We start from the raw sequence: 21,051 nt of genomic DNA on the forward strand, positions 1-21,051 counted from the left end.
ACTAGAGGTCAGGGTAATGCCATCCAGAGTAAGGATCTGGTTAGACACCATGTTTCTAAGATTTGTGGGGCCAAGTACAATAACTTCAGTTTTATCTGAGTTTAAAAGCAGGAAATTAGAGGTCATCCATGTCTTTATGTCTGTAAGACAATCCTGCAGTTTAGCTAATTGGTGTGTGTCCTCTGGCTTCATGGATAGATAAAGCTGGGTATCATCTGCGTAACAATGAAAATTTAAGCAATGCCGTCTAATAATACTCCCTAAGGGAAGCATGTATAAAGTGAATAAAATTGGTCCTAGCACAGAACCTTGTGGAACCCCATAATTAACCTTAGTCCGTGAAGAAGACTCCCCATTTACATGAACAAATTGTAATCTATTAGATAAATATGATTCAAACCACCGCAGCGCAGTGCCTTTAATACCTATGGCATGCTCTAATCTCTGTAATAAAATTTTATGGTCAACAGTATCAAAAGCAGCACTGAGGTCTAACAGAACAAGCACAGAGATGAGTCCACTGTCTGAGGCCATAAGAAGATCATTTGTAACCTTCACTAATGCTGTTTCTGTACTATGATGAATTCTAAAACCTGACTGAAACTCTTCAGATAGACCATTCCTCTGCAGATGATCAGTTAGCTGTTTTACAACTACCCTTTCAAGAATTTTTGAGAGAAAAGGAAGGTTGGAGATTGGCCTATAATTAGCTAAGATAGCTGGGTCAAGTGATGGCTTTTTAAGTAATGGTTTAATTACTGCCACCTTAAAAGCCTGTGGTACATAGCCAACTAATAAAGATAGATTGATCATATTTAAGATCGAAGCATTAAATAATGGTAGGGCTTCCTTGAGCAGCCTGGTAGGAATGGGGTTTAATAGACATGTTGATGGTTTGGATGAAGTATCTAATGAAAATAACTCAGACAGAACAATCTGAGAGAAAGAGTCTAACCAAATACCGGCATCACTGAAAGCAGCCAAAGATAACGATACGTCTTTGGGATGGATATGAGTAATTTTTTCTCTAATAGTTAAAAATTTTATTAGCAAAGAAAGTCATGAAGTCATTACTAGTTAAAGGAATACTCAGCTCAATAGAGCTCTGACTCTTTGTCAGCCTGGCTACAGTGCTGAAAAGAAACCTGGGGTTGTTCTTATTTTCTTCAATTAGTGATGAGTAGTAAGATGTCCTAGCTTTACGGAGGCCTTTGTTATAGAGCAACAGACTCTGCGAGTTTGTGAGTTATACCACGGAGTCAGGCACTTCTGATTTAAAGCTCTCGTTTTCAGAGGAGCTACAGCATCCAAAGTTGTCTTCAATGAGGATGTAAAACTATTGACAAGATACTCTATCTCACTTACAGAGTTTAGGTAGCTACTCTGCACTGTGTTGGTATATGGCATTAGAGAACATAAAGAAGGAATCATATCCTTAAACCTAGTTACAGCGCTTTCTGAAAGACTTCTAGTGTAATGAAACTTATTCCCCACTGCTGGGTAGTCCATCAGAGTAAATGTAAATGTTATTAAGAAATGATCAGACAGAAGGGAGTTTTCAGGGAATACTGTTAAGTCTTCAATTTCCATACCATAAGTCAGAACAAGATCTAAGATATGATTAAAGTGGTGGGTGGACTCATTTACATTTTGAGCAAAGCCAGTTGAGTCTAATAATAGATTAAATGCAGTGTTGAGGCTGTCATTCTCAGCATCTGTGTGGATGTTAAAATCGCCCACTATAATTATCTTATCTGAGCTAAGCACTAAGTCAGACAAAAGGTCTGAAAATTCACAGAGAAACTCACAGTAACGACCAGGAGGACGATAGATAACAACAAATAAAACTGGTTTTTGGGACTTCCAATTTGGATGGACAAGACTAAGAGTCAAGCTTTCAAATGAATTAAAGCTCTGTCTGGGTTTTTGATTAATTAATAAGCTGGAATGGAAGATTGCTGCTAATCCTCTGCCTCGGCCCGTGCTACGAGCATTCTGGCAGTTAGTGTGACTCGGGGGTGTTGACTCATTTAAACTAACATATTCATCCTGCTGTAACCAGGTTTCTGTAAGGCAGAATAAATCAATATGTTGATCAATTATTATATCATTTACCAACAGGGACTTAGAAGAGAGAGACCTAATGTTTAATAGACCACATTTAACTGTTTTAGTCTGTGGTGCAGTTGAAGGTGCTATATTATTTTTTCTTTTTGAATTTTTATGCTTAAATAGATTTTTGCTGGTTATTGGTGGTCTGGGAGCAGGCACCGTCTCTACGGGGATGGGGTAATGAGGGGATGGCAGGGGGAGAGAAGCTGCAGAGAGGTGTGTAAGACTACAACTCTGCTTCCTGGTCCCAACCCTGGATAGTCACGGTTTGGAGGATTTAAGAAAATTGGCCAGATTTCTAGAAATTAGAGCTGCTCCATCCAAAGTGGGATGGATGCCGTCTCTCCTAACAAGACCAGGTTTTCCCCAGAAGCTTTGCCAATTATCTATGAAGCCCACCTCATTTTTTGGACACCACTCAGACAGCCAGCAATTCAAGGAGAACATGCGGCAAAACATGTCACTCCCGGTCCGATTGGGGAGGGGCCCAGAGAAAACTACAGAGTCCGACATTGTTTTTGCAACGTTACACACCGATTCAATGTTAATTTTAGTGACCTCCGATTGGCGTAACCGGGTGTCATTACTGCCGACGTGAATTACAATCTTACCAAATTTACGCTTAGCCTTAGCCAGCAGTTTCAAATTTCCTTCAGTGTCACCTGCTCTGGCCCCCGGAAGACAATTGACTATGGTTGCTGGTGTCGCTAACTTCACATTTCTCAAAACAGAGTTGCCAATAACCAGAGTTTGATCCTTGGCGGGTGTGTCGCCGAGTGGGGAAAAACGGTTAGAAATGTGAACGTGTTGGCAGTGTACACGGGGCTTCTGTTTAGGGCTATGCTTCCTCCTCACAGTCACCCAGTCGGCCTGCTTTCTTGGCTGCTCGGGATCTGCCAGAGGGAAACTAACGGCGGCTAAGCTACCTTGGTCCGCACCGACTACAGGGGCCTGGCTAGCTGTAGAATTTTCCACGGTGCGGAGCCGAGTCTCCAATTCGCCCAGCCTGGCCTCCAAAGCTAAGAATAAGCTACACTTATTACAAGTACCAATACTGCTAAAGGAGGCCGAGGAATAACTAAACATTTCACACCCAGAGCAGAAAAGTGCGGGAGAGACGGGAGAAGCTGCCATGCTAAACCAGCTAAGAGCTAGCAGCTGCGCTAAGTTAGCGGATTCCTAAAAACACACAAAGTGAATAATGTGAAAATAATTTAGAGGTGATTCAGCAGAGGGAGTGCTTTAGTTAAGGCACGTGAAGATTAAACTGTGAAGCAAATCGTTATCTAGGTAACTAGATCAATCTAACTGCGCAGATTAAACAGCTAACAGATACAGCAAAACACAGCTGTGCTCCGGAACAGGAAGTGATACAATAGCCTCTACTGGTGGTATTTTCCCTCCATAGTCGTGGCAGGAGAATTTTCAATCCAGTAAAATCTTTCTTTCTATTAATTTCAAAACATTTGTGGAATTGGATCAAACAGTATGTCACAGTGCATCTTTTTTATTCATTAATCTGTTGCTTAATTTGATTTGTCAGCTTTATTGGCCAAGTATGTCAACACACACACACAGGGAATTTGACTCCATTTGCTCTTGCTCACAGTACTATCACAAACTACACAACCCGACATAAACGGACAGGGATGATATAAGGAATAATAATAAAATGACTGCACTTTAGACCGTACAGTACGAGGTCTGTCCAAAAAGTAACGGACCTTTTTTATTTTTTTCAGAAACTATATGGATTTGAATCATGTGCGCTTGCATCAGCCAAGCTTGAACCTTTGTGCAACAGGCGTGAAAAAAACTCACGCATGCGCACGAAGGTTCAAGCTTGGCTGATGCAATCACACATGATTCAAATCCATATATATATATTATCATCATGAGAAGGCAGGGAAGCATGAATCCCTGTCACCAAGGAACTGATAATATGAAGGTAAACAAAATTCTGACTTGCGTTGGCGTAATGCAGTCTGCTACTTCACCACCAGGTGAAATTAAATTCTGCAAGTATTTAAAGTAAAGCATCAAAGTTAAAAACAAGATAATTCATGTGAATTTATGTAATGTAAATGCAAGCAAGAAAACATTTAAAAGTTTTTTTTTAAAGCTGAATTATTGTTACTAAATATGTTCAGTTTTACACACTATAGCTTTAAATGAAATCATTTGTTCAAATTGATGATATAATAACTACACCAGGGTGCAGTGGTTTCTAATCAACAGCTCAATTTGAAAAATGACTGAAATTGGTGTTTGGTGCCATAATTTGGCTACACTGTTATTTTATGCAAAATATTGTATGATTAATTTGTCCCATAAATATACTATGCAAAGAAAGGTCTTAAGCTCCCCAGCGTGTCTGTATAAATGGAGTTTAGATGTTTTTTTCTCCTCCTATTATTATGTCATATATCACATGTAAAATTCCCAAATGATAAAAACAGCAATGTGTTTATTAAACAGATATAGATTATTTATTGTCATTGTAAAAAGTACAACGAAAGGTAAGGCGCAAGCCTTTCAGTGCAGATATAAACCTGAGTAAACCAGGTGTGGACTTAAAAGGTCTGGAGATGAAAAGAAAAATAAACATAAAATTTAACAGAATGGAAAAAGTGTGTTTAGAAAAAATCAAATCAATTTTATTTATATAATGCCAAATCAAAACAAACAGTTGCGCCATGGCGCTTTATATTGTAAGGCAAAAGCCATACAATAATTACAGAAAAACCCCAACGGTCAAAACGACCCCCTGTGAGCAAGCACTTGGTGACAGTGGGAAGGAAAAACTCCCTTTTAACAGGAAGAAACTTCCAGCAGAACCAGGCTCAGGGAGGGGCAGTCTTCTGCTGGGACTGGTTGGGGCTGAGGGGAGAGAATCAGGAAAAAGACATACTGTGGAAGAGAGCAGAGATCAATCACTAATGATTAAATGCAGAGTGGTGCATAAAGAGCAAAAAGAGAAAGAAACACTCAGTGCATCATGGGAAACCCCCAGGAGTCTTAGTCTATAGCAGCATAACTAAGGGATGGTTCAGGGTCCAGCCCTAACTATAAGCCCTAACTATAAGCTTTTTCAAAAAGGAAAGTTTTAAGCTTAATCTTAATAGTAGAGAGGGTGTCTGTCTCCCTGATCCGAATTGGGAGCTGGTTCCACAGGAGAGGAGCCTGAAAGCTGAAGGCTCTGCCTCCCATTCTACTCTTAAAAACCCTAGGAACTACAAGTAAGCCTGCAGTCTGAGAGCGAAGCGCTCTATTGGGGTGATATGGTACTATGAGGTCCCTAAGATAAGATGGGACCTGATTATTCAAAACCTTATAAGTAAGAAGAAGAATTTTAAATTCTGTTCTAGAATTACCAGGAAGCCAATGAAGAGAGGCCAATATGGGTGAAATATGCTCTCTCCTTCTAGTCCCCGTCAGTACTCTAGCTGCAGCATTTTGAATTAACTGAAGGCTTTTCAGGGAACTTTTAGGACAACCTGATAAGGAAATAAATGCATGAATTAGTTTTTCAGCATCACTCTGAGACAAGACCTTTCTAATTTTAGAGATATTGCGCAAATGCAAAAAAGCAGTCCTACATATTTGCTTAATATGCGCATTGAAGGACATATCCTGATCAAAAATGACTCCAAGATTTCTCACAGTATTACTAGAGGTCAGGGTAATGCCATCCAGAGTAAGGATCTGGTTAGACACCATGTTTCTAAGATTTGTGGGGCCAAGTACAATAACTTCAGTTTTATCTAAATTTAAAAGCAGGAAATTAGAGGTCATCCATGTCTTTATGTCTGTAAGACATTCCTGCAGTTTAACTCATTGGTGTGTGTCCTCTGGCTTCATGGGTAGATAAAGCTGGGTGTCATCTGCGTAACAATGAAAATTTAAGCAATGCTTTCTGATAATACTGCCTAAGGGAAGCATGTATAAAGTGAATAAAATTGGTCCTAGCACAGAACATTGTGGAACCCCATAATTAACCTTAGTCCGTGAAGAAGACTCCCCATTTACATGAACAAATTGTAATCTATTAGATAAATATGATTCAAACCACCGCAGCGCAGTGACTTTAATACCTATGGCATGCTCGAATCTCTGTAATAATATTTTATGGTCAACAGTATCAAAAGCAGCACTGAGGTCTAACAGGACAAGCACAGAGATGAGTCCACTGTCTGAGGCCATAAGAAGATCACTTGTAACCTTCACTAATGCTGTTTCTGTACTATGATGAATTCTAAAACCTGACTGAAACTCTTCAAATAGACCATTCCTCTGCAGATGATCAGTTAGCTGTTTTACAACTACCCTTTCAAGAATTTTTGAGAGAAAAGGAAGGTTGGAGATTGGCCTATAATTAGCTAAGATAGCTGGGTCAAGTGATGGCTTTTTAAGTAATGGTTTAATTACTGCCACCTTAAAAGCCTGTGGTACATAGCCAACTAATAAAGATAGATTGATCATATTTAAGACCAAAGCATTAATTAATGGTAGGGCTTCCTTGAGCAGCCTGGTAGGAATGGGGTCTAATAGACATGTTGATGGTTTGGAGGAAGTAACTAATGAAAATAACTCAGACAGAACAATCGGAGAGAAAGTCTAACCAAATACCAGCATTACTGAAAGCAGCCAAAGATAAAGATATGTCTTTGGGATGGTTACGAGTAATTTTTTCTCTAATAGTTAAAATTTTATTAGCAAAGAAAGTCATGAAGTCATTACTAGTTAAAGTTAAAGGAATACTCGGCTCAATAGAGCTCTGACTCTGTCAGCCTGGCTACAGTGCTGAAAAGAAACCTGGGGTTCTTATTTTCTTCAATTAGTGATTAGTAGTAAGATGTCCTAGCTTTACGGAGGGCTTTTTTATAGAGCAACAGACTCTTTTTCCAGGCTAAGTGAAGATCTTCTAAATTAGTGAGACGCCATTTCCTCTCCAACTTACGGGTTATCTGCTTTAAGCTGCGAGTTTGTGAGTTATACCACGGAGTCAGGCACTTCTGATTTAAGGCCCTCTTTTTCAGAGGAGCTACAGCATCCAAAGTTGTGCTCAGTGAGGATGTAAAACTATTGACGAGATAATCTATCTCACTCAGAGTTTAGGTAGCTACTCTGCACTGTGTTGGTATATGGCATTGGAGAACATAACAAAGAAGGAATCATATCCTTAAACCTAGTTACAGCGCTTTCCGTAAGACTTCTACTGTAATGAAACTTATTCCCCACTGCTGGGTAGTCCATTAAAGTAAATGTAAATGTTATTAAGAAATGATCAGACAGAAGGGGGTTTTCAGGGAATACTATTAAGTCTTCAATTTCCATACCATAAGTCAGAACAAGATCTAAAGTATGGTTAAAGTGGTGAGTGGACTCATTTACATTTTGAGCAAAGCCAATTGAGTCTAATAATAGATTAAATGCAGTGTTGAGGCTGTCATTCTCAGCATCTGTGTGGATGTTAAAATCGCCCACTATAATTATCTTATCTGAGCTAAGCACTAAGTCAGACAAAAGGTCTGAAAATTCACAAAGAAACTCGCAGTAACGACTAGGTGGACGATAGATAACAACAAATAAAACTGGTTTTTGGGACTTCCAATTTGGATGGACAAAACTATGAGTCAAGCTTTCAAATGAATTAAAGCTCTGTCTGGGTTTTTGATTAATTAATAAGCTGGAGTGGAAGATTGCTGCTAATCCTCCGCCTCGTCTCGTGCTATGAGCATTCTGACAGTTAGTGTGACTCGGGGGTGTTGACTCATTTAAACTAACATATTCATCCTGCTGTAACCAGGTTTCTGTAAGGCAGAATAAATCAATATGTTGATCAATTATTATATCATTTACTAACTGGGACTTAGAGAGACCTAATGTTTAATAAACCACATTTAACTGTTTTAGTCTGTGGTGCAGTTGAAGGTGCTATATTATTTTTTCTTTTTGAATTTTTATGCTTAAATAGATTTTTACTGGTTGTTGGTTGTCTGGGAGCAGGCGCCGTCTCTGTGGGGATGGGGTATTTGGGGGGGGGGGATGGCAGGGGAGAGAAGCTGCAGAGGTGTGTAAGACTACAACTCTGCTGAGAAGAAAAAATATGAGTATTTAGTAGCAAAAAGAGAGTGTATATAAAAAGAGACGTATGTACAAACCTGTGAATATTTCAGTGGCAGTGGATAATGCACATAAACAGAACATTTCAGGTGTGACATGTGACATGAAATGAGTGCAGTATTTGATAAAGCGGTAAAAATACATGAGCAGTGTGTTGTTTTTTATTTTTCCTGAGGATTCTCAGAAAGTGGAGTCTTTGCTATGCTTTCTTCACCAAATGTGTGGTGTTCCTGTCCAGTGAAAGTTTCTCCTCAATGTGGACTCCCAGGAAACAGAAGTCCCTGTCTCCCCCCCCATGATAATGGGCTGAATGTCTGTTTTGTTTCTCCTGAAGTCAATGATTAGCTCCTTGGTTTTGGATGTGTTCATAAGCAGGTTATTTTCGCTACACCACACCGTCAGCTGTTCCATCTCATCCCGGTAGGTGGACTCATCTCCAGTGATACAGCTGACCACCGTGGTGTCATCCACATACATAATGAAGGTGTTGCTGGTGTGGATAGGGGCACAGTCAGAGATGTAGGTGAAGAGCAGTGATTCAGCACGCAGCCTTCAGGGGAGCCGGTGCTGAGTGTGAGATATGTGGATATGTGGAGGCCAATCCTGACTCTCTGTGAGCAATCTGACAGAAAGTCCTTAATCTAAAAAGACATGGAATGAGGTGGACCGAGGTTCAGCAGTTTTCTCACGAGGCCATCGGGGAGGATGGTGTTGAATACTTGTAAATGACAACACCAATTCCAATGAAGTTGGGACGTTGTGTAAAATGTAAATAAAAACAGAATACAATGATTTGCAAATCCTCTTCAAGCTGTATTCAATTACGTACACCACAAATACAAGATATTTAATGATCAAACTGATAGACATTATTGTTTTTGTGCAAATATTTGCTCATTTTGAAATGGATGCCTGCAACACATTTCAAAAAAGTTGGGACGGGTCAACAAAAGACTGGGAAAGTTGATGAATGCTCAAAGAACACCTGTTTGGAAACAGGTGAGTGTCATGATTGGGTAAAAAGGAGCATCCTCAAAAGGCTCAGCCATTCACAAACAAAGATGGGGTGAGGATCACCACTTTGTGAACAGCTGCATGAAAAAATAGTCCAACAGTTTAAAAACAATGTTTCTTAATGTTCAATTGCAAGGAATTTAGGGATTCCATCATCTACAGTCCATAATATAATCAGAAGATTCAGAGAATCTGGAGAACTTTCTATATGTAAGCAGCAAGGCCGAAAACAAACACTGAATGCCTGTAACCTTTGATCCCTCAGGCGGCACTGCATTAAAAACCAACATCATTGTGTAAAGGATCTTACCGCATGGGCTCAGGAACACTTCAGAAAACCTTTGTCAGTTAACACAGTTCGTCGCTACATCTACAAGTGCAAATTAAAACTCTACCATGCAAAGCGAAAGCCATACATCAACAACATCCAGAAATGCCTTCTCTGGGCCAGAGCTCATTTGAAATGGACAGACGCAAAGTGGAAAAATGTGCTGTGGTCTGATGAGTCCACGTTTCAAATTGTTTTTGGAAATCATGGACGTTGTGTCCTCTGGACAAAAGAGAAGAAAGATCATCCAGATTGTTACCAGTGCAAAGTTCAAAAGCCAGCATCTGTGATGGTATGAGGATGTGTTAGTGCCCATGGCATGGGCAACTTACACATCTGTGATGACACCATCAATGCTGAAAGGTAGATCCAGGTTTTGGAACAACACATGCTGCCATCCAAGCAACGTCTTTTTCAGGGACGTCCCTGCTTATTTCAGTAAGACAATGCCAAGCCACATTCTGCACGTGTTACAACAGCGTGGCTTCAAAGTAAAAGTGTGCGGGTACTAGACTGGCCTGCCTGCAGTCCAGACCTGTTGCCCATTGAAAATGTGTGGCGCATTATGAAGCGCCAAATACAACAACGGAGACCCCGGACTGTTGAACTGAAGTCGTATATCAAGCAAGAATTGGAAATAATTCCACCTATAAAGCTTCAGCAATTAGTGTCCTCAGTACCCAAACGCTTATTGAGTGTTGTTAGTAGGAATGGTGATGTAACACAGTGGTAAAGATACCACTGTCCCAGCTTTTTTGAAACGTGTTGCAGGCATCCATTTCAAAATGAGCAAATATTTGCACAAAAACAATAAAGTTTATTAGTTTGAACATTAAATATCTTGTATTTGTGGTGTATTCAATTGAATACAGGTTGAAGAGGATTTGCAAATCATTGTAGTCTGTTTTTATTTACATTTTACACAATGTCCCAACTTCACTGGAATTGGGGTTGTAGTAAATTAACTAGTAAATTAAAGAAAGCAACATCCTGTTTACGTTGGGAACAGCTGATTTACTTTGTTGATTTGCAGCCCATTTATGACTTAACAAAAATGACAAATGGGGTGTAATAATCAGTCAGTAATCAATACATCAATATCATGTTCTTATGACATCATAGTTTAGAGCAGTCTTTATTGTTAATTCTTCTAAATTTGAAGCCTTTATTTTTTTCTGCATCTATGCTTTATTTTTTTTTTTAACTTTAAATTATATTAAATATTTATTCATTTGAATTATTTTAGAACAATTGTATGCCACCTATTTTTCTGTAACACTGTAATTTTTTTTTAAAACATGTATAAAGCTTACCACCATTTTGCCGATCTCTCCAGCTCATTTCTACATAGCTCATCTTAGCTTCGCGATATAATTTAATCATGTTCAGGAAGATGCAAACAATAGCTGAGCTCAGGGAGGTATAGCTTCTGCTTTCATCAATATTGACATGCCTTATTGAAACTCCTTGACCCTTGAGAGGTCAGCAGGTCAAAGGTCAAAGCCAGTGACCCTCAGGTTCCTTCACAGAACCAGGCCGAGCGTGTGAGCGCTAAGTGGTGGGAGGATTGATGGAGGCCGATTTGGCTGGATAAATGGAGGAGGATTTATGGGGCGGGCGCTGTTGGGTAATGGACCCTGACTGTGACACTGGGGTGATCTTGGTCACTTCACAACGTCACATCATCAACATCAGGGCATGGCTTATCTCTGTGTTTAGTGTCAGGGCTGATATTTCCTCCTGATGGGAGCTGTTGGTGTTTTGTAGCGCTCACTTAGCTGTTCTGGAAATGTCTTATTTCCATTCTGAGTCATTCCGTGTGAAATCATAAGATTTTCCAAAATCTTCCCGGGTCACCCGACTCGGATTCTCATGATTTTATTTATTTATTTTTTTTAATTAATTTTTTTTACAAGTACCCACATATGTCTGATGAACACGTGCAAAATATTTCTGCTTAATTCCAAGTAGTTTTTTAGATATATTTATTTTTTAAATCAGGGTACCCACAATCCTATTTTACACTCGCGAATGCCTTTTGAGCTTTTTTATTTTATTTTTAAAAGGCGTTATCTCTGCTAAAAATGCAGATGTAAAGCTCAAATTGGCCCAAATATTTTACTTGGTAAATTCTGAAATATCAAAATTATCTCTCAATTTACTCTTGGAGTACAGCTCTTCAAAACTTTGTAACAGAATTGTGTTGATGACTGAATGCTAATTTTATGATATCATGAAAGAAAAAATAAGATCATTAATCTGTCTTTCAAAGTTGATTCATTATTTTGGGGTGCCAAATATTGTAAATACCAAATTTGAGCTTTATGCTTCCATTCAGAGCTGATATATTGCTTTCTGAATATGCAAATACAGGTTCAGAATTGGTTCCCGCCATGTTACAGTACCCTAATTTGCAATTTTTTTTCACTTAGAAGGCATTTGAGCTAGATAAAAAAGTTCTGACATAAAACTGGTATATCAATATGCTCTCCACAAAAAATTATGAAGTGGCTGAGCACTCGCCCACATCGTCAAATCATAAAGATACCGGACGCCTATTTTTAACATTCTGCAATCATGTTCGATTTTCAAGAGTCAAAAATTCAAAAACCCTTCAAGTTATGACTACAGTGTTTTACACACATATACCTAGTACCCCAGATATGTCTATTCTACAATATGAAGATTATCCATTGAATCCCTTCTTTAGTACAGCTCTTTGAAATTTTGTAATTTTTTTGCAAGAATGGACAAACTGCCATTTTTGTGATGCTACAGAATGAAAAATTAGCTCTGTATCCCATTTTTGAAATTTACTACTGTATCTGGGGTGCCTAAATAGGGTGTATTCCAAATGTGAGCTTTATATCTATTAAGCAGAAATATTTTGCATGTGTTCATTGGACATATATAGGTACTTGCAAAAAAAATAAATAAATCATGAGAATCCGAGTCGGTGACCTGGGAGGCACCTGATGATTTCACACAGAATGACCCTTATGTGGAAACATCTGCTCTGATATCGTGGAGTTGTTCTAGCAGTATTGAAAGTGTTTTGAAACTTCATGTACTGGCCTTGCAGTTTGCAGAATCAGTGGCTGCTTCCATTACACTTTCCATTTCCTGTTTTAGAATCTGTGACATGAAACAATTTATGTGATGGTCTTTAGATAGTTTTATTTGATTCAGTGTTTTTTCACATTCCATGAACGTACTGTAGAGGTGAGTAGAAAGAAGGCAGCAGGAACCTCCATTATTTTTTACTGTTTTCTGTACACGGCTCTTGTAAACATGTCGTTGGAAGCGGTAAGAGGACATAAATAGAACTTTATGAGGTTCCGTGCTTTGATTCAAAGTGCTGTTTTCTATAAACCATGTTCAGCTTGTCTGAAGCGTCACATTAATTATTACAATATGACAATCAAAGACCTCTTTGAATATGTAAAAGCTGCTCAGCTGACATGAGCTCTAAAATGTTTAATGGCGGCGTAATCCACATTTTTCTTTATGATGACCATAAGGAGCGATGAGCTCCTCATTTCCACTTGTTCTCGGGCAGCTTTTCCCAAACATACCAAAGTAATGACCCACTTTGAAATCTGAAAACTGTTTGCAGCCTCCCAAATTTTTACCCCCAATTTTCATTAACAAGTAAGACTAATACCTGGTTCACACGGCAAGGTAATTATGCTGATGTCTGACCTGATCTTCCCCTTCCAACAATCTTAAGGAAGCCCCGACTACCGTGATGGCTGTAAAGATAATCCTATCGGATATTCCTGGTGTGTGTGGTGCGTTAAGAGTGCTCTAGTCTGCTCGTAAGAACGTACGGGCCGCTCAGACCTCAAATCATGGCTATTCAACACGTTTGATTGTCTTGGCCAGATGGTCCAGTGTGTGGTGTGCCCCGAGCACAAACGAGCACGCAGCCTGTTGAATGTGATGTGTAGCCAATCAGAAAGTGAGGTGATGGAAGCACGGAGGGAAATCCAAACTTGTTTACTCCGAAGTCAGGTTTGATCTCAAAGTTTTGTGAGATTATCCGTTTGACCTGAAACATCTGTTGGTGTGTGGTGTGTTGTCTTTACTTTGTGGCGTCACACCACACACTGTACAACCAAAACTGTTATAGCTATGATTTTTTTTTTTTTTTTTTTAATTGCCATGTGTGGGGTCTCTCAGGTATTGAAAACCTATCGACAATTTTTCGGTGTAAGATGGAACATATTCAGAGAGGCTTAGCCTTGTTGAACCATTTCATAAGTGTAGTCATATGTATTACTTTAAAACAGCTTGTTTTTGTATTTGTATCTGCTAATTGTTACAGCCCTCCTTTGAAGGCTGTTTTTCCCACTATTGTCAGGCTGCTTCACTTCACTGAGGGTGAGTCAGCACTCGTGTGTTTCAGCACTCGCTTTAGTCGAGGTCGGAACGATGTCCACAGACAAATGGAAGCCGAGACTTGGACTGACAACTAGTCCAACGTAATTAACAAAAACGATGGGATACACGTTAAGTCGGCGTCGCATGACAGGACGTGTGTCTGTGTGAGGTCTGGAATACTTGGAATGATCATTTTTCATCTGTTTACAATCACAACAGCTCACCCGAATCACACAAACACAAAACCTGACTTCTGCCAAGTCCTTCCTTTTTAACTTGTCCTCGTCCTCTGCTCTCTTTATTCTGACCACGTTAGTCCAGGACCTTGTCACTGACCTTCCAAAGAGAGATTGATTACAGGAAGAGAGTGAATTTTTGTTGCCTTCCCTTTTTACTTCTCCGTGTTTTCGAGCCCTTTTAAAACACAGATCCCACCGTGTAGACTGCTGCTAAGGAGAACCCCTGTTATCCTGACTTCGCAACTTTGCATGGAATCGAACAGTGGTGACATAATGCTGCCCCCAGTGATTAATTTTCAAATGGCATACCAGCATTGTGGAATCACAGGGGTGACGTGGACAGTGTTATCATTTTGTGTGATGTTTAATGTACACATTAGAAATGCCATTAGTCCATGCATACCGTAGACAGAGATACTTAGTTCTTCATCAGGTCTCAGTAAGTCAAAGGTAAGGAGCTCCTCACCCCATTCACAGACATTTCAACAACAACATCTTTGTTTTGGTATGTTAGCTGATAAGTCCCCCACAGATGGGATTGCGCTCAAAACACATCACCAGATGCTGGCATGCTTAAAGTGCCCAGTCAGTTTCTAGGTACACATGAAATTGTGTTTTCTCCCAGGAAATATAACGATATCTGACAAGATGTCCTTCTGAAACCATATCCTTACTCCTGTATAGAAGTGGCATGGGGTAAGGGACCTTCTACTAAGCGCGATCAGTGCTGCCAAACCGAACATAAACATAGTGCCTACATCTGGTGGTGGAAACACATGTCTGTCATAAATCTAAAAGGTGATTAACAACTCATACACATTTGATTCGTGCTTCAAAAAATTGCTGTTTTATTGAATTGGTTCATAACAAATGATTTGATAAATGATAATCACAATCACAAGGCTCTTTATTGACATACATGGGTCCAATGAAATTATGAAACGTAAATTAAAGACAAATGTGAATTGAAGATGCGTGGTATTTAATGTGGATGTAAGTAAAAGAAATGCAAACAGGTTAGATGTAACCTGCTGCCTTTTCTTAGCACAGGTTGTGGTCAGCATTTTGTACTCTTTTTATGCTTGCTACATCAGTTAACATCACAATACAACCAATTTATGGTCATGGGTACACTTCAAGGGCCATTTCCTTGGTGATGTCATTTTCTGAGTAGTTAAAGTAAATATATACCATTATATTTAGTTGAGCCAATTCTGACACTGCCTTGCTGTAATGTTTGAAAACCTCAACTAATCAATAGATCAAATGCCCACATGTCCAGAGTAGTCATGTCATCCATTGGCTTGGCAGCATAATCCAAATGTATATGCAATGAATGCCTGCTTTAGTTTCTTAACACATGATCTCAGACTTACTCATACAGTTTTTAGTAAACACATAGAACTAAGATGGTATATGAAACAGGTTAACAAGAGATACTAAGCACATAAGTGGTGGTTTCATTGGGAAACATTTGATTAAACCCAAATTAACTGACTAATTGAGTACCTCTTATACCGATATTGCCCCATTCTGTGTTCACAAGTTTTATGCAGAAGATCGAAGGAGAATGCCATCTCTGAGCTCTCCCATTTCAGTTTTGTCTATCTGACTCCTTCCATGTCTCTCCTCTGTCAGTTTAAATCCCCACCTCCAAAAACATTTCTAGTATGGGTTTTACATCTATAAATACCAGTTTGCTCCTCTTTGGGGTAGATGTTTCAAGCATAATGTTGCATAGAAATCTGATTCTAGATTATCTGCTTTGTTGTGGGCAGTGGATTCAGTCGTGCCCATGTTGCCTGTACCCCTCATTGCTCCTTTGAACTACTGGGTGAGGTCGTGGTTAAGTGTGTGCATGATATAAATAGCAATAACTCTGAAGAGGTATCACTAAGTGGTGTGATGTTTGGGTATCATGTTGAAAGTATGTTGGATAGTCCAATTTAGAGGTCTCACTACTTCCTTTCTATATTTAACCTCTTGAAAAAGTATTGCAATGTCTTATTTTCTTTATATGTTGCACCATTTAGTTGTATTATACATAGGCATGGGGTTAATTATCATTGCTACGCTAACGATATGCAGATGTACGTGTCTGTGTTTGCAGGTGTTCCCTGTTGTAAAGCTTGAGGTCTGTTTGGGTGTGGTGGAAAAACTGGATGTCATCTAACTTTCTACTTTTAAACTCTGACAAAAACAGATGTGATGGTTTTTGATCCTGCCAGACATAAGCCCTATTCAGACGGGACTACTTTACCATGGGGTAAAGTAACTATTAACAGAGTTCCAAAGTGATTTTATCCAGTCTAAATGTTCCAGCATCGGTGAAGATTGTGGCACCTTTTACCTTCTGTAAAACGATGCATAGACATTACTATATGGTGCTTTTAATCCCGTGTAAATAGAGATATCAGTAATAATATCCTCTGGAAATGGAGTTTTCTGCCATTTACCTCAAGTATGGAGATGTTTCAACAGAAATTCTGAAGACAGTCACTGTGCCAACAGTAGAGATTCTACGTTCACAGATTTATTGATGGAATTTCTGTACATTTCTGTTCACACATCACGGCGACAAAACCATGTGATCATATTCGCATCAGAGCGTCACTTCTGTGTGTTCTCTCAGTGTCTTTAGAGCACCTGCTCTGCTTTGGTACACGGATGGCGCGCACTTCAAACAGGCTGCACACCTCCACATGCATATTAAAAATTAAAGCCACAAAGTCTGTGGGACGGGAGATGTTTGTTTTGTGCTTGTATGACAGGTACTCAGATCCCCTACTTTGGCACACTGAGTGCGTATCTTTCCAAGGAGCGTTCTCATCTGTGCACAGTCCAAAATAAAAAGTGAATTTGACCGATAACTAGACAGAATCTAGATGGTAGACAGTGCCTGTGTAGAGTGTGGGAGTTAAGGGGCCGCTGGGTGATCTCAGGTCACTAAAAAAAAGTTAACATTTAATTTTTCTAAAACAATACAGGCTCCATTGTAACGGCGATGTATGCAAGTACCACAGCTGTACTTAATTTTCAATAAACCATCCAGTGTAAAGGTAACCATCCACCAGGTGGCAGACATGTCTGTGGGAATTTACAGAGACAACGTTGCTTTCTGGGAATGATCTGGTGCATCAAAGTTCATCATGAACTAATCAGGTCATCCTGATTATCTGTTGTTTTTAATGTGGTAAAGTACAAGATGACATTGTGTATTGTTTTTGAGTTATTGTTTACACAAGGTGGCTCATTCCTGTTTTTGCTGTGGCTTCTTATGGAATTTTTGTTACCCAGATGAGAATTCAATAAAAGAAGAGTTGAAACACTGAGACGATGTCTGCGAGTGTAATTCTTGCAAGAAAGACACCATCATACAGAAGAACAAGCGTTCTGCAGAGTCTCTCATCCAGTCTTAGCATGTGATACTTATATATATATATATATATATATGTGTGTGTGTGTGTGTGTTGTCGTGACCTTGTGGCTGTGCAGATAACTGTTTACTGGTAGCGAACAGTTCATCATTGTTCTGTCTGCAGCTGCAAAGTTCAAACTGTGATAGAAAAATTCTCAGCGTGCAGACAGTAATCATATTATGAAACAGTATAATAGCAGAGATAAATGAGTCATTGCTAAAATGAATGTTAAATGTCAAAGTACCATAACATGTCAGCGCATATAAAAATAAAGGCCATCAGATCTGCCAGGATGTTTGTGAAACCTGCTGGTCAGTGCTGTTTGTGAAATAAGAAATAAATGTTTTTGTGGCTTTTGGGGTCTTTCGGATCTAAGGCTTGTTTTTGACAAGGGCAACAAGTGCACACCGGAATATTTTCAATATGATGAGTGAGAAATTCTTCTGGTTTTCCTTCAAAATCCACAGAGGCCCTAAAAGTTCTGTTTTGTCAGAGGTTTAGTGCCAAATCCTTATGATGTATTTAGGGAGCTCCGGGTTCAGTCTGACTCACTGAGCCTCCTTGTTGCTCATTTTTTTTTTCACACCAGCTTCTGGGAGTATCAAAAAAACAAAAAAAACAACATAAAGAAGCTATAGTTCCCTTTGATTGTATGAAGAACAGCACTGCAGTGCTCTTTGGGAGTAAATATCATTATTCTGTGCATGTCCAAGTGTCACATTTTCCTTTTCTGTCTCAGCCTTTTTTCATCCACCGTCTGTTTGGAGTTCCGCTTCCCGTATATATATATAAAATATATGAATGTACATTTTCATGGTGTAATATCAGACCATAGCCCTCTGACTCCTGATGTCAAAAAAGCCATCTACCACCACTGATGAGGTGGTAACTGGACATTTGGTCAACATGTACTGATGGACAGCTGTACACATTAAAGCTACAGTGTGTAGGATTTAGTGTTATCTAGTGGTGATGTTGCAGATTGCATTATGCAGTGACTGGTCATGAGTTTGTTTCGCTTTCACATTTTTGCTACTTTGGCAATCTTTTAATAAGCAATATGTATGTGGCACAGCCACAGACCCCTGAGCAGAGAACCGCACTGCTATAATGGGGCTCTTCCACAGAGCGCCGCTCCTTCCCGTTTCATCCCGAATAGCAAATCAGGGCACATTTTGAAGCATTATAGTAACTTCTTGATCCAACTTAGTCAATCTTGAACAAACTTGGTTTATGTAGTAGTTATGACCATCATCGGCACCAGATTTGAAATCGGTCAAATTTTCAAACTGTTAACAACAAACAAACAAAAAAAACTTAACAAATTTGATCACGATTCTCCATATTGTCGCTGGTGCATGGAAACATCCGGGTGTTCATAGTCTTAATGTTTTCAATCCTATTCAGACTTCTATAAATAGGTAATCCTGGTGACTACAGCTTGAAACTTGTTTGATTGCACTCGATCGAGGTAAAAATTTGAAGCAGACGCAGAGTTTGTTGCAGTTGTGGCTGAGGGCGCAGCTTACTTTTGTTTAGGGGCAGCTTGCCAGATCTGCACGTTATTAGCCAGCTAGTTGCCAGGGCTGTACTTTATTAGTCAGCCTGTTAGAAGGCAAGACGGAGTAAGTAATTTCATGCTGTTTTTGCACTTTTTTGGGGATTTTGGGCAATTGTAATAGAACGCTGCCGTGTGGAATAGGAGTGTAAAGGTCACCAGTGAATGATCAGACATGAGGAAGTACCTTGAGAGCAAACACAGGAGCGAGACAGTCTAATGAGGGAGTGATGAGCCGTAAACGGTTATAACGTCTAAGAAAATAAGTGACAAGGACACAAGTGCGCTCATGAAACCAGCAGTCTGAATGCCTGTGAGACAGGAAGTAAAGCCAATGAAACACACAAGGCATAATTTACCAGAATAAGAGTGCGGGAGGAAACAACACAGAGAAAGGTTTACAAAATATAGGTAAGTACTTCAGAGTAAAATATGCCAAAACAAACCAACATAAAAGAAAAACGCCAACCAGAGGGCAGAAAAGGAACATTAGAAAAATGAACTGTGACAGTATATTCATCCATTTAGGAGTAAAAAAAACAAAAAAACAAACCAAACAAATAAAAACAAGGGTTTTTAAACTTGTTACCCCACTGAAGCAACCAGACAGTGTACAGGGGCGTAACAACTAATTTCTCTTCTTTCTTCAGCCGCTGCTGTACAAACATGGCGGTGCATCATGGCAGCCTAAGTTGGGTGGGGGGTGAATCTATGTACATGTGAAAGACTCATTCTAAGTTTATGAAAACACATTAGCACCTTATAAACTCATGAACTGATGGTTATGATGCTACATTCCATTTATGCTAATAAACGCCCCTCAAGCCTGCACACTGTAGCTTTAAGAATGAACTTTTAAAAATATGGGCCTTTACCTTGTAATTTCAAGATCAAAGATTAAAAATAAACTGATTGATGAAACTCTTTGCAGATACGCCTCTGTTGGTAAGGAGCAGCAGTGATTCGGCCTTGACCCCGGCCTTTGACGTGAGGACCACACCCCAAGCCAGTGAGCAGAGTACAAAGCCTGCAGAGATGGTGAGCGCATTGTCAAAAACAAAATCTGTGTGTGTGTGTGCTTGTGTGTGTTCAACAGCTGGAAAAACCTGCAGCACTTTTCTAATTGTCATTAAACCAAACTGTGCTGCAGCTTGTAAAGTAGTTTAGAATACAAATGATGTAAAACAGCTGTTTGGCAGGAGACTTGTTTTTGTCAGCTTCACTGTCACTTTTTACCTAAAAAACAACAATAATAAAAAAAACAGGTCATGTGTCACTTTATCCACCACACTAATAAGGAACTATCGTGGGTCCATCTGATCCAAAACTATCTATCTGCTGCAGCCAAGTGACACGTAGGTGTCCATCCCCTTGGCCTTGTCCAGCTGCTGGAGTCCTGAGCACTGAGACACATGCGTGCTGCACCGTGCACAGAGAAGCACGTCACAAGAACAAAATATTATCGATGACGTTTCCTCACAATGCAAGCGATACTCCTCATCTTCGCCACAGAGCCAGAAGTTCATTGTTGCATTCCTTAAATTCCCACTCTACTTAAACCTGCATCTCTCTGTCTCTGTCTCTGTCTCTGTCTCGTCTCGTCTCCCATCTTATTTTAAGTCCAGGAGTGTGGTTTTCACCGTGCTGTGACAGACTTCTTCAGTTTGTCACATTCATACTTTTTCAGAGTTTTCATCACATTTCAGTTTGTGTTTTTACATAAAGGGGCAGACTCAGACAGTCTAGGTGTGTACTTTTTTTTTTGGCATAGATATGAATCTTTATCACAGTTGTGTTTTTAAAATCTGGGGAGAGGTGATTATGTGCATTAATCCCTTTTTTCAAAATTCAGTGAAATTTGTGTGGGAAAAA

At 39.5% G+C, this 21,051-nt stretch overlaps 1 protein-coding gene across 4 annotated transcripts in view; it reads left to right on the plus strand.

The window, feature by feature from the left end:
• LOC117516430 (partitioning defective 3 homolog B-like) overlaps window positions 1-21,051 on the plus strand; it is a 417,292-nt gene that overhangs the window by 87,281 nt on the left and 308,960 nt on the right. For all 4 annotated transcript variants that reach the window (XM_034177373.1, XM_034177374.1, XM_034177375.1 and 1 more), the window contains exon 4: window positions 20,111-20,217. In XM_034177373.1, coding sequence (XP_034033264.1) covers window positions 20,111-20,217 — 107 coding nt within the window. The remainder of the gene's footprint in view (window positions 1-20,110; window positions 20,218-21,051) is intronic.

The sequence above is a fragment of the Thalassophryne amazonica genome, chromosome 1 (genome assembly GCF_902500255.1).
Source record: "Thalassophryne amazonica chromosome 1, fThaAma1.1, whole genome shotgun sequence".
Classification (NCBI taxonomy): Eukaryota; Metazoa; Chordata; class Actinopteri; order Batrachoidiformes; family Batrachoididae; genus Thalassophryne; species Thalassophryne amazonica.